This window comes from Meles meles, chromosome 11 (genome assembly GCF_922984935.1).
Source record: "Meles meles chromosome 11, mMelMel3.1 paternal haplotype, whole genome shotgun sequence".
In the NCBI taxonomy this organism is placed as follows: domain Eukaryota; kingdom Metazoa; phylum Chordata; class Mammalia; order Carnivora; family Mustelidae; genus Meles; species Meles meles.
Window position 1 is genome coordinate 32,516,187 of NC_060076.1, and position 13,309 is coordinate 32,529,495.

At 37.8% G+C, this 13,309-nt stretch overlaps 1 protein-coding gene across 3 annotated transcripts in view; it reads right to left on the reverse strand.

Moving 5' to 3' along the window:
• TGFBR1 (transforming growth factor beta receptor 1) overlaps positions 1 to 13,309 on the reverse strand; it is a 56,229-nt gene that overhangs the window by 11,427 nt on the left and 31,493 nt on the right. For 2 of the 3 annotated variants that reach the window (XM_046023221.1, XM_046023222.1), the window contains 4 exons: positions 12,707 to 12,937; positions 7,514 to 7,744; positions 3,016 to 3,183; positions 1,164 to 1,320 (listed from right to left, as the gene is read on the reverse strand). In XM_046023221.1, the coding sequence (XP_045879177.1) occupies positions 1,164 to 1,320; positions 3,016 to 3,183; positions 7,514 to 7,744; positions 12,707 to 12,937 (787 nt within the window). Of the gene's footprint in view, positions 1 to 1,163; positions 1,321 to 3,015; positions 3,184 to 7,513; positions 7,745 to 12,706; positions 12,950 to 13,309 lie in introns of all 3 variants that reach the window. The other variant, XM_046023220.1, reaches the window with a different exon arrangement.

The window sequence follows — 13,309 nt, forward strand, 5'->3', positions numbered from 1 at the left end:
TAAAACAGGATGGAAGGCAGGATGAAGACATAATCCAGGGAACAAAATAATAGATAAAAAATGAATGCCAGTCCTCCTACTGATGCCACATTGTAGGGTTCTGAAGTTTTAAAAATGCTACTAAGGTTACAGGTCAGGATTCCTGAAGACCTGCAGCAACCACTATCCTGGACCCCTAAATTAAGAGTTCTGAGAGTCCTTGTTGAATCCAGAAATCATAAATACAACTGAGATAGAATGAAGCTTGGCTCTACCTAAGGCCAAGGCAGTAATGTGAAGATATGCTGTGGCAACATGCTATGATAATACACAGAGTAAGGCCTTTTGGGTCAGAAAAACCTAGGTTCTAATCTCAGCTCCTTAGGTTACCATCTGTATGAGGCTGACCCCATTACTTAACTTCCATGGGGCTGTTTCCTCATCTGTGAAATGAGGGCAATGACATCTACCCAGTCATTTTCCTTAAAAAACTCATGGATTCAACAAATGTTTACCGAGGATATACTATGTGTATTGTATTACTCTGGTAATACAAGTCTACTCTCAAGCAGCTTGCAATCCAGCAGAATACACAGACAGTAAATGAAGAGTTAGAATATGCTAAGTGCCTTAATGGTCCAGGTTCAGCCTGCTATGAGAGCCCTTGGTAAGGGCACCTTAGTCTAGAAAGGGTTTCCTCTGAGAAAGGAAAGGTGAGTACAAACCAGGGAAACGGGAGGGCAAAGTCTACTTTAAGATACAGTACATGCAGAAATTCTAAGGAAGAAAGAAAGGTATATCTCCAGGAACTAAAAATCAGAAAATGGTTGGACTAGCTATCATATAGCATTTGAAGAGATCATTAACTGAGATTATATATACAAATTATATATGACACATTAAAATGATTGGCACATATCGGGAACCCTATAAACATCAGCTACCATTACTATTATAACTATTATAACGAATGATAATATTTTCTGGAAGGGCCACCTTCATCAGCAGGCATCTTTAAAAGTCAGGTAACCTTGGCTTCAGAGCAGGCAAGACCATGAGATCTTCTACCTGTGGGCAATCTAATAAAGTAGAGGTTTGAGTTTCAAAGATATGTACATACAAATGAGAAGGAAATGAAAAAGAAGTTGATTTCAGAAGATATTAAACACTCTTCACAAGCATACCTTTTTGTTCCCACTCTGTGATTTGGAGCAATATCTATCGTATCTGTGGCTGAATCGTGTCTCACTGCCAGTCCTAAGTCTGCAATACAGCAAGTTCCATTCTTCTTTACCAAGATGTTCTTGGATTTCAAATCTCTATGAGCGATGGCTGGTTTCCCTAAAGAAACAAAAAGTAAATGTGATTGCTTAAAAGGTGATACCAATCACAGCTCTACCCTTTAGGCTCAAAGCGTCTACTCCAGCATTTCAACCCACACTGCCCGCAATGCCTGACATGACTAAACAACCTCAAGTAAATCATTACACCAAAAGTTGCTGAAATTACATTTCTTCAAAGAAAAGAGCGAAAATAACATGCTCCAAAAGACGGTGCTCAAAAAACATTAAGTCTAACAACTCAAAGACTAGGAGTTAAAGATGTTTGTTGATATCTTATGAATTATTTATGGAACTCTTGTCACAGACTGGTATTTCAGTCCAAGGACCAAGCATCTACACCACTTCCTTTACCCACCAACTGTAATGTACGCAGCATAAAATTTACAACCTTTAATACTAACAGTGGAAACCCTGGAGTCCTCCTATACTGCTGGCAGGAATGTAAAATGCTGTAGCCACTTTGGACAAAAGAGTCATAGTCTAGTAGTGCCTCAAAACCATTAGTTACTGTATAATCCAGCAATTCCACTGTATAAGAGAACTAAAAGCATATACCCACCAACAAAGTGTACATCAATGTTCATAGCAGCATTATTCACAAAAGCCAAAAGTGGAAACAACCTAAGTGTCCTTCAACCGATGGATGGACAAATGTGGTATACCCAAACAATGAAATACTACTCAGCCATAAAAAGGAATGAACTACTGATACATGCATTTTAACATGGATGAATCCCGAAAACATGCCAAGAGAAAGAAGCCAGTCACAGAAGACTAAATATGATACGATTCCATTTACAGGAACTACCCAGAATAAGCAAATCTAAAGAGGCAGAAAACAGATTAGTGGTTGCTCAAGATTAAGGAGTTTGGGAGGAAATGGGGAGTGACTGCTATGGGCATAGTGTTTCTTCTTGGAGAGATGAAATGTTCTAAAACAGACTGTGGTGATGCACAACTCTGTGAATATACTAAAAGCCACTGACTTATACACTTAAAATGGGTGAATTATATGACATGTGAATCATAACGCAATAGAACTGTTATTATCAACAGTAATGATTACAAAGATGAGGGGGGCTAAGATGTGAAAGAGCATGTGTGTAGTAAAGTGGGGAGTGAGGGAGCCACCAGGTGGCAAGGGGATAATCACTAGAGGAGAGAGATATATTGGCATTTGATACCCTACATGGCACAAAAATCATACCATAACAATTTCATAACTAAAATTTAGTATATAATTTTTCAACTATAAAATGGTCTCATGCAGTCTCCTTATCTCAGGGTCAAATATAATTATTAGATGGCCAGATAACATTAGGTGGTGGCATGCTGATTTTTAAAAAGCATGTTTCATATTACATTTGATACTACACATAAAAACACACATTCTGTCAGACTTGAATTCTCAAATCGAGATCCTCAAAAATCACAAGACTAGATGCTACTTTTAAGAACTCACATATCAGTGTTGCTACAATGACTAGACACTCTCTAAACTAATTCCCCTACTCCTAACTCCACCTGAAATTTTCAACAGAAAGATAAAATAATTTCATCAAAATTTAAATCATTTTAAATTTAAAATTCATTTTAAACATCTTCATTTAGGCTGACTTCTTACAAAAATTTTCTAACGGACATTAGGTTCATGGGAATTTCAAGCTTAAATAACATAAGTACTTTGAGTTACCTTGGGTACCAACAATCTCCATGTGGAGATGGGCAAGTCCGCTTGCTGTGGACAAAGCAAGTTTTATCATTCCTTCCACAGTAACTGTGTATCTGTTCAAATAATCAAAAAGGGATCCATGCTCATGATAATCTGACACCAACCAGAGCTGAGTCCATGTACCATTGTCTGTAGATGAGAATAACAATGTTTCAGATGGGTTGCAGAACATCCATTTATCCTTTCAAAAGTTACCACTCTTACTCAGTCCTGAATTCCATGACTGTAACATGATGAAGGTACTTAAGTCTGTGTGTTATTTCCTTTGTATTTTTACTTTGTCTCACACTATTACATACATAGCTTTTAGAGCCTCTGAGTAAGCCCCCTATTCTTGAGATAAGACAAGGAGAACGAATCCCACTTAAGAGATAAGGAATCATAGTTCAAAGATGGTGATTTTGAATCTATACAGATGATAGCAGAGTTGGGACTCCTGAGTGGCTAGAAAAATGTTTGGTTCGGGTTGGGTGCTCAGTGGTTCTTTCTAGAAGGAGGAAAGGAAAGGGGAGCATGAGGAAGATGAGAAGAATCTAGAGCCCACTGTGGCCACAGTAGGTAGGAATGGAATAGTATAGGACAAAACTGGAAGTGAGTTTAAATGAAGAAATGCAAGCTTTAATCAGACTGTACATTCAGTTCACAAAGAAGTCAGATAAGAGGATTATGATTCCAAGGTTTCCAGCTCAGAAAAAATATAAAAATAATGGTATCATTGACAAATGGGAAAGCTGGGACAGGTCAGGAGGAAAAAAAGCTGGGGCTGAATCCAGTTTTACATAAGGTGATTTTGAACCTCAACAACCAGGAATATGTATTCCAAATATTTGTCTGTAAACTAATACATAGATTTGAAATGTGTTTTCCCATGGAAATCGTGGTAAAGATTCTGGCTAGGCTTCTAGGTTAGGCTGGTCCACAAAAGTTTATCTAGCATAGGAATAGCAAGAAAACCACATACTAGGAAGGAGCACAATTCAGTAAAAGATACACACTTGGGGGTCATCCTGCCCTGGGGTGAAATCCAGGGCCTAGTTATTATTGACTATGTGACCTCAGATATGTGAGGCTCTGTTCCTTCTTTTACACAGCAAGAATACCTTACTTTTGCAAAACTGTTAAGATTTAAAAAACAGGACAACCTTAATTAAGCATTTAGTAGAATGCACGGCTCATAAGAACTTAAAATGGGTTGTCCCCTTCCCTAATGGTTGCAAAAAACAGCAACAACAACAAAAACCCACCCCAACTGACATAAAATAGATTCTATATTTTGAAGTCTGTTACTTCAAGGAAAATAACTGATTAGATGAGATTAAGAAGGGTACTTTCAGAAGATTCAGGAGGGGATTTCTGGGTACTTTCGAAAGAATTTAGATACTCAGGACACTAGTTCTTTATAAACTTTAAATATAAACAAAGTTTATTCTTCCTAAACTTTATAAACTGATTCTACTCAAATGTATATCTTTTCTTTTCCCTGACACAAATGCATCACTATTTGCATCTGCATGCTTATTAATCATGACTGAATTCTGAAAGGCTGACAAAGAGGAACACAGGCAGATGGAAGAAAGAGAGATTTTCTGAAGTAATTAACAAGAGAGGCAGAAGAAGGATATGTAAGAGGCTGTGTAATATAAAGGGTTGCCTGAAGGGGAATTAACTAAATCAGGAGTATAAAGATAAAGGAGAAGGGAACTGGGGTGGATGTAGCCCATCCTACAATGTTTGTAGGATGGACAAAGTCCATTCCCCTGACGAAGAAAGAAGAGGGTAGTGAAGATGCAAGAGGGTGAGCCAGTTCCCATGGTGACCACCAGATGACAGCACCAGCTTGGCTGCTGCCTGAGCAAATGGGGGGAAAAAATTTCAGGGCACAGCAGCAAGGGCATTTTCTGCCAGGCTGTTTGCAACTTGGAACGTGCCTAAAACATGTTGGGCCTGGGTGAGGTTTGAGCCCCAAAAGGCAGATTTTAAAAGCAACCACCACAGTCAAGTTTGAAACTATGCATGTGGCTAAGTCCTTAAAGGGAGCAGTTACTGTTTGTAGACCTAGGAGCCTTCACACAAATCAATAAAAAGAGTTTTTAGAAAACAAACACAACTACTAAGAAGTAAGAAATGAACAGAGAAAATCTACAGTCACAGAACATTGTCTGTAAGGTTGTTTTAAGAGTTAGAAGGGAAACTAAACGGTGCCAAAGGCAGAAGAAAATGAAAACGAAGGACTTAATCGAACTATGACCACTGCTTTTGTTTTTACATTAAGTAATACTGAATTGGTAGTAGCCACTGATAGATCACTGCCTACATCCATCACATTCATCACTGCCCCAAGTCACAAAAAAGAGATAATCAAGAGGGATTGTGAGATCAAGCCCCAGGTGGCACTCAGCGTTCAGCGGGGAGTCTGCTTGAGATTCCTTCCCCTTTCCCCCTCCCTGCCCTCCCCATTTGCTCCTCTGCCCTGTTCATGCTCTCTCTCTCTCTCTAAAATAAATAAATAAAAATTTTTTTTAAAAAGAGAGAGATAATCAAATATTGTATGGCTCCTAAAGTGATATATATATTGATATATAATACACAATATACAATACATTTTATAAAAGTGTATCATATAAAGTGCATAATATATAGGCAGGTATACAATATTTTCAGGAAACCAATAAAACTACTCAGATTGAGTCTCTAATCCTAACTACCAGTTTTTAAATACAAGAAGCAAGTCAGACATACTATGGAAATTCAATCAACACAATCCAGAATGTGATAAGCCCTACAGGACAAACAATCCAGTTCTTCAAGAAACTACAAGGAAAAAAAAAATGAAGAGGAACAAAGCAATTTTAAGGGATTTAAATTAAATATCAACCAAATGCCATGTGTGGATTTTGCATCTTAAAAGTGAATAACCAATTTTTTTAAAAAAAGAATACACAACTGCAGAAATGTGAAACTAACTGGATACTGATGACATTTTAAAAATTAACAACAGTAATGTGGTCACATTGCATTAAGATTCCTTAATCTAAAAATACAAATGAAACGTGTTTATGGATAAAATGATATATTATCGTATCTTTGGCTTCAAATAAGTCAGAGGCAGAGTAGGTAGAATCAGATCAAATATGATTGGCAATGAGCTAATCACTTTTGAAGCTGGGTGACAGGCTCTATTCGCTCCACTTTTCTATATATTGGAAATTTTCTAGAAATAAACTCTAAAAAAGAAACAAGTAATAACTGCTTACTGATAATAATTCAAAAATATGGGAAAGCAAAAGGGAAAATCATGAAACAGTATTCTGAAGAAATAAATACTTGAAGAAAATGGGAAGGGAGAAGAGGAAAAAGAGGACCATAGTTCTGGCCAATCTCGAAGAGAAAGTGATAGCATGCATCTGATTGCAGGCGGGGATGATGAGAGTGCTAACACGAGTCTTTGATGAAGCTTCAAAAGCAGGAACTATGGGCACAACAGTAGAAGCCAGAGCTAAGACAGTAGATGAAGTACAGGGTGAAACCACAGGTCCCCATCAGCACTCATTCTGACTCTCCACTGACATAGCTTCCGTGCTTCTTGCACCATCGAACTGAGCTAGGGCCCCAGGCACCCATACCACAAACAAGAAAGCGGCTAGATGGTTGGTTACCTATGGGCATGGTGGCCCTGGAGAAACTACTTAATGGAATTGATTTAAAAGTTTGTTTATTTAAAAGACTACTTAGCCCCTGCCAACTTAATACACAGAATACGCTGAGAAGTTATTTTTAATAGATTAGGTCATTAGTATCTATTAGAATGCCCCAATGGTCATGAAGAAATTTAAAGGAAACAGATCTCTGGGCTCTAACTTACCTCAAAATTTTGAGCACCCAGGGTTTATAAAACTCTATCTTTTCTATGCTATGACTGTACTCAAATAACTAACTTCCTAAAACCAAAATGACAAAAGCACATCACTTTCAAATTTAAATATAGCTCTTTTATTTTATAGAACAATTGGAGATTTAGAAGCATGTCATGAGTCAAGAAAATCTTTAAGAAGTTCCTGTTTGGGGGCGCCTGGGTGGCTCAGTGGATTAAGCCGCTGCCTTCGGCTCAGGTCATGATCTCAGGGTTCTGGGATCGAGCCCCGCATAGGGCTCTCTGCTCTGCAGGGAGCCTGCTTCCTCCTCTCTCTCTGCCTGCCTCTCTGCCTACTTGTGATCTCTCTCTCTGTCAAATAAATACATAAAATCTTTAAAAAAAAAAAAAAGAAATGCAAATTATTAAAAAAAAAAAAAAGAAGTTCCTGTTTGTAAAGGTATCTCATATATTCTATTTGACTTAAGGGGTTTAATCTGTATGACAAACATTTATTTCTCATCAAATCTGACAGTGTTCAGTAGCCGTATTTGTAGAAAGGCTCAAGCAGATTTCATTATACTCAAAAGAGAAGCAGATGTTACTGACCTTTATTGTCTGCTGCTATAAATCCCAGGATGTTTTCATGACGTAACATTACGGTCTGATAAATCTCTGCCTCACGGAACCATGAGCGCTCTTCTCTAGAGGAGAATATTTTAACAGCAACTTCTTCTCCTCTCCACTTTCCCCGCCAAACTTCCCCAAATCGACCTTTGCCAATACTTTCTTGTAACACAATAGTTCTTGCAATTGTTCTTTGAACAAGCAATGGTAAACCTGAAAGTGAAAATAGGCATTAAGGAGTGACAGAATAACTCCAAAAGCTTTATCTTTAAGGAACTTACAATCTCACTGAGGAGTGACAAACTACATTTGCAAAAAATAGTAATTCATAATAAAATGAAAATAAGATAATAAATATAATAGAAGAATCTAGAATCTGCCTAGAGAGTCCAGGTAGGCTTTATAAAGTAAGTTGAATTTGACTGTCCTTTACAGAAGGGATAGACCACAGGAGAAGAGGAGAGAAGGTTTTCAGGTAGGAGGAATATTAGAGCAAAGGTAGAAGAGGAAATGAATGGATGTTTATGGAACCAGCTCAGTTAAACAGAAGGTGATGTGTATGGTAAAACAGTGGAAGAGAGGAAAGCTGTCAGAGTATGAAGAGTACTGAATGCCGAGCTCAAGATGACCACTGAGATGGGTGCCTGGGTGGATCGGTGGTTAAGCATCTGCCTTTGGCTCAGGTCATGATTCTAGGATCCTGGGATCAAGCCCCACATTGGGCTTTCTGTTCAGCGGGGAGTCTGCTTCCCCATCTCTCTCTCTGCCTGCTACTCCCCTGCTTGTGTGTGCGCTCTCTCTCTAGGAAATAAATAAAATCTTACAAAAAAAAAAAAAGAAAAAAAAGACCAATGAGAGCTATGGATAAAACAGGAACTACTAAAAATTTCTGAAAAGGGTTCATGAATGAGGAGAAGCAATTTAAAAATCTTGTTTTAGAAGGATGAATCTGGTAACGGTTTTATTGATGGGAGGAGAAAAGTATGTGAACACAAACATAAAATCAGTATGTACAGTCCATACTGATTTTAAAAAATCAGTAAAAATTACCACATAAACCATTTCAAGAAAAGTAATTTATGTGTTAGGAACTGGCTGCATAGGCAACATTAGTATCTTAAAGAATGATGCTAAGTAACTGAACATGGTGATGGGACGCTGGCATTATTTCACCATCTTGAACATGCCCTACTCTAAAATATGTATTTTTAAAATATTGCCACACTTACTTGTTTACAGAAAAAGATTTTTCACTACCTACAACATTTAAGTATCACTATATGTGGGACAATTCCAATTCACTCAATATCATATCCCCTCATAGACTAAGTTAAGTGTTATATTATACTGACCCTGACAATAAAAATACCAGTATAAACCATGTTCTACAAACTACTATTTCTTTCAGACAATCTATTCACATAATTTGTGTAATTTATAATCTATATTCAGAGTTACTTGCTAGACCAAATTAGCCCAATGGAAGTACATGAAATTATGTGCTGTCTTTGGTTTCCTAATGTGAAATATTTCTTAATTCAAATGTTAAGTCTTTAAAGTGATCAGAAGTTTTGTCTCTTTTCATCTCTAAGTTTCTCAAATGGGTCCTTTTCCTCTCCTTGCTCTCTATCCTCCCCACCTCCGACAAAGCAGTTAGCAGTCTGATTATAAATAATTGTTTTTATGTTGATAAGGAGGCTGCTAGCTAAAAATAGATCTGTAAAAAAATCCTTATTTAAATTAAGGAGCTCTTTTATATTATGAAGATTCTTAATTATGTGGTTTAGTATAGATACTAATTTATAAAATTTTCTTACAGCCTTTGAATGGGGTCATACCATATACTTAAAGATTTAAAGTATACTTAAGAGTTAACTTCAGGAGGCTACTCTGGAAGTTAGAAAGGCAAGGAGTACAGAAGAAAGGGGAATTATACATGGGAAGTCTGAAAATGTCTAACACATTCATGTCCCATGTAAATGATATGGCCAAGAAAGGCTACCAGGACAAGGAAAATTTTTGTCTCCCCATTATCACTGGATTCTAGATCCCAAACTAAAATGCAAAGCCAAATCGAGATTCATCATATTATCTATATTTAGTTACCATAATCCACATGAATACATGAGCATTTTTAAAAAGTAGTAATTTTCTTCTAAAGAGAAAAATAAGTAGGCCTAATTCAAATCTCTATGTTCTCTGCTTTCCTCTTCTCTACCCTTACAACCGCGTGAGAGAAAAACTTCCATAGGCAAACGGTCTGTGCAGCTTTGCATGCAGTGAACAGCAGAGGTAAGACCCGAACAACCTGCATGCGTTGTTGTGAGAGACCACAGGCATGAACAAGCATAATGAGCAGTGGCCCTAAGAGACTCACTCTCTTTCAGAAACTGGCACATGTGCACACACACTTTACAATCTAACGGCAGCTTAAATAAGGGCACACATACAACCTGTGATTCAAATTTACGCAACAGGGATTAGGTTAGCTTCAGACATAGAGCTGCCCACAGTTCCCAAGTTAAAGATACAGTCTTTGAGAAATAGAGATAGACCTTTCTTCCACTAAAGTCACAGTACTGAATAATAAACATATGAATATAACATGAGATGTTTAGTTTTACCTTTTCTCAATGAGCAAAAGAACTAAAAAGGGTATACATAAAGCCATTGTACTGATTCACAGTCATGAGTCCCACGCATGAGACAGCGTTAAGGCTTTATAATGAATAGAAGGGAAACAGGTGGCATTTTCTGCTATCATTCAACACAAGATAGCCTCTGTCTCAATAAATTTGGAGGCCATTCAGCACATAATGAACTATGATGGGGAAAGGAGGCCTTCAACTAAGTTTTTTTGGTACAATGCAGCAAATTGATACCATATGTCAGATTTTTCTTCCAAGTATCTTTCCAATAAGTTTAACACCTGCCATTTGGATATAACTACAATTTATCAAAAACATCTTATCTCATTTGAACCTCACAACAATCCAATGACGTGTACAGGGCAGGGTTCATTACTTTCATTTTAAAGATAAAATAACTTGGGCATGAGACATCAACTAACTGCCTGAAGCCACAGAGCTAGCAAACAATGTAGATAAGTTTTTGCAGAGTAAGGCATAAAAGGAAAGAGAGAAACTTTCAGACAACAGAGCTGTGGTTCCTGATCCATCTAAAAATACAGGTAAAATGGGAAAAGAGTGATTTCGTTCTTGACTTCATGTCTGCATCCTAAAAAGCAAATAAATGTATTCGTATTCAGAAATCAGCTGCCATCCAGACAGCAATTTCTTCTAATCCTTTAGGTAGGCTTATTCCCCCGGAGGCCTGATACAGTACTACCGTGCCAAGTGGCATGAGCAGCTGTGATTTCTCTGGGTGTAAGTCTGGCAACGAGGGATTAATTCCAAATGAGCCTTAGACACCCTTATTTTCTGGGACTTTGGTCTTTGTTTATCATAGTTTTTTGATCTAGGATGACTTCTAGAATGAGCCAGATCTCCTTTGGGAATGCTTTGGATTAACTCAGAATCAACTGAAACCCAGGGAAGCCCTAAAACAAGCTCTCTCCTCTCCTCTACCACTCTGGCCAAACGACTGCCACATCTTCAGTGCCAAGGCTGTTCCATCTCAATACAAGTTCTTGCTGCCTCCCTGCTCACTATGGTCTCAGGGATCCTTAAAGGCTGTCTTGAGGGACCTGGGTTCCAGCGGCAAGCCTGTGTGTGTCCAGTGTCATGGACAGAAGTCACTTACTGAATATACATGGCCAAAGTCAACAGATGACTTCAGGCCAAGAAGTCAGTTTCTTCATACTTTTATGACTCAACAGATATGCATATAAATCAATATATATTCATTTCCTTAAAATAAAGAGACATTTGTCATTGCATGAACTTTTGTAGTACTGATGTGATTTCATGCTTCACTCATATTCTTCCTCCAGTCACAACTTCTGCTTTAATGTTCGTTTAGTCACTTAATTATAAAATTAATGAGATTTTTTTAAAATTTTATTTATTTATTTGACAGTCAGAGATCACAAGAAGGCAGAGAGGAAGGCAGAGAGAGAGGGGCGAAGCAGGCTCCCCCCGTTGAGCAGAGAGCCCGATGCGGGGCTCGATCCCAGGACCCTTGGCATCATGACCTGAGCCGAAGGCAGAGGCCCAACCCACTGAGCCACTCAGGCGCCCCTAATGAGATTTTCATTATGTATATTTTCAAATCTTCATTTTATCCATGAACCAGAGCTTTCTTTGAAGTTGATTTATATTTTTCAAAAGACAGTATATCTCAGTATCTGTTCCATATTTGTGATGAGGTAACAGAAGTCCAAAAGAAGAAACCCAGTTTAACCAAGGTCAGAGCCAACCAAAGACAAACTTGCACTGGAATCTAGATCTCTTGATTCCTAGCCCAGTGTCAAATTACAATATTGTGGAGGACAGGGGTCTGCCTCTCTTAGCATCCTTTCAAAGCATGCAAGTGAAAAAATAAATCCCTTTCAGTTTAAACATGAAGTATCGCTGTACTTCAAGGGATGATTCTGGCAATTAGCCAATCTATTTCTGAAACCACAAGAATCAGCAAATGGAACTGAGAAAAGCAAACATCACAGAGGCCATGGATCCATAAAACTATATGAGACAACAAGGTGGTTAGACATTTTTTAAAGTGAGAAAATCATTAGTTTAATAAAAAATTAGGTCTGAGCTAAAGACAGCAATTTCATATGTTAAAAAAGCAAATAACCTTCACAATTCCAAACACATTTTCTGTCATGCTTGCTTTCAAGTATAAAAATAAAGTTGCTAAACAATCCTGAATAGAATAGGTAGCCGCAGATCATTTGAGTATCTGTCAACTTCAGCCTCATCCATAAGAAAATAATTACCCTTTTTCTTTCTATCTCATGGAGTCATAAGGTGAGAAAGCTTTGCAGTTTATACAAACAGGAAGCTGACTTACTTATTTCAACAGTAAAAGTACATTCTAATTTTCTATGCTAAACTAATCATAGTCAGACTTCTATTGGGCTTAAGGTTGAACTTAGTATTCACACTAAGTTTTAAACACACTAAGTCAAATTGGCTTAACCAATTAATAAAATAAAGAATACAGCTAACTTTTAGAAGATTCCTTAGGAAAAAGGAAAAATAATTCACTTACCTGATCCAGAACCTGATGTCGTCATATCATAAATTAAATCTTTTAATGTAGTGCCCTCCGAAATAAAAGGGCGATCTAAGGAAGGATCCTCTTCATTTGGCACTCGATGGTGAATCACAGTACGGTTATGGCAGATATAAACCATCAACATGAGTGAGATGCAGACGAAGCAGACTGGTCCAGCAATGACAGCTGCCAGTTCAACGGGACCAAGGCCAGATGATGGCTTTCCTGAAAAAGGGCCTCAAATGAAATAAACATCAACAATAGCAAAAACACTGAAAGTGGCAACCGCAATTTCTTAATCCTCCATATTTCCTATACTTGGCCACTACTCCCATTAGTCAGAGATCCATTCCAGAAGCTCACAGGGCTCAGATCCAGAATAAGTGAATCACCCAGTCATCACCCATTGGCCCCCTCCTTTCATGATCACCAGCTCAGTCAACAACCACTTATTCTTCCTCTGCTCTTCAGCCTTCAACTAAAGAAGTAACTTTCCCATTCCTGGGATATTTATTTGATTTCTTATGATCCAATCCTAATTCTAGTAACTACTTTTAAGAAGAAGGGTCCTTATACACTGAATACTTAATTATCTAA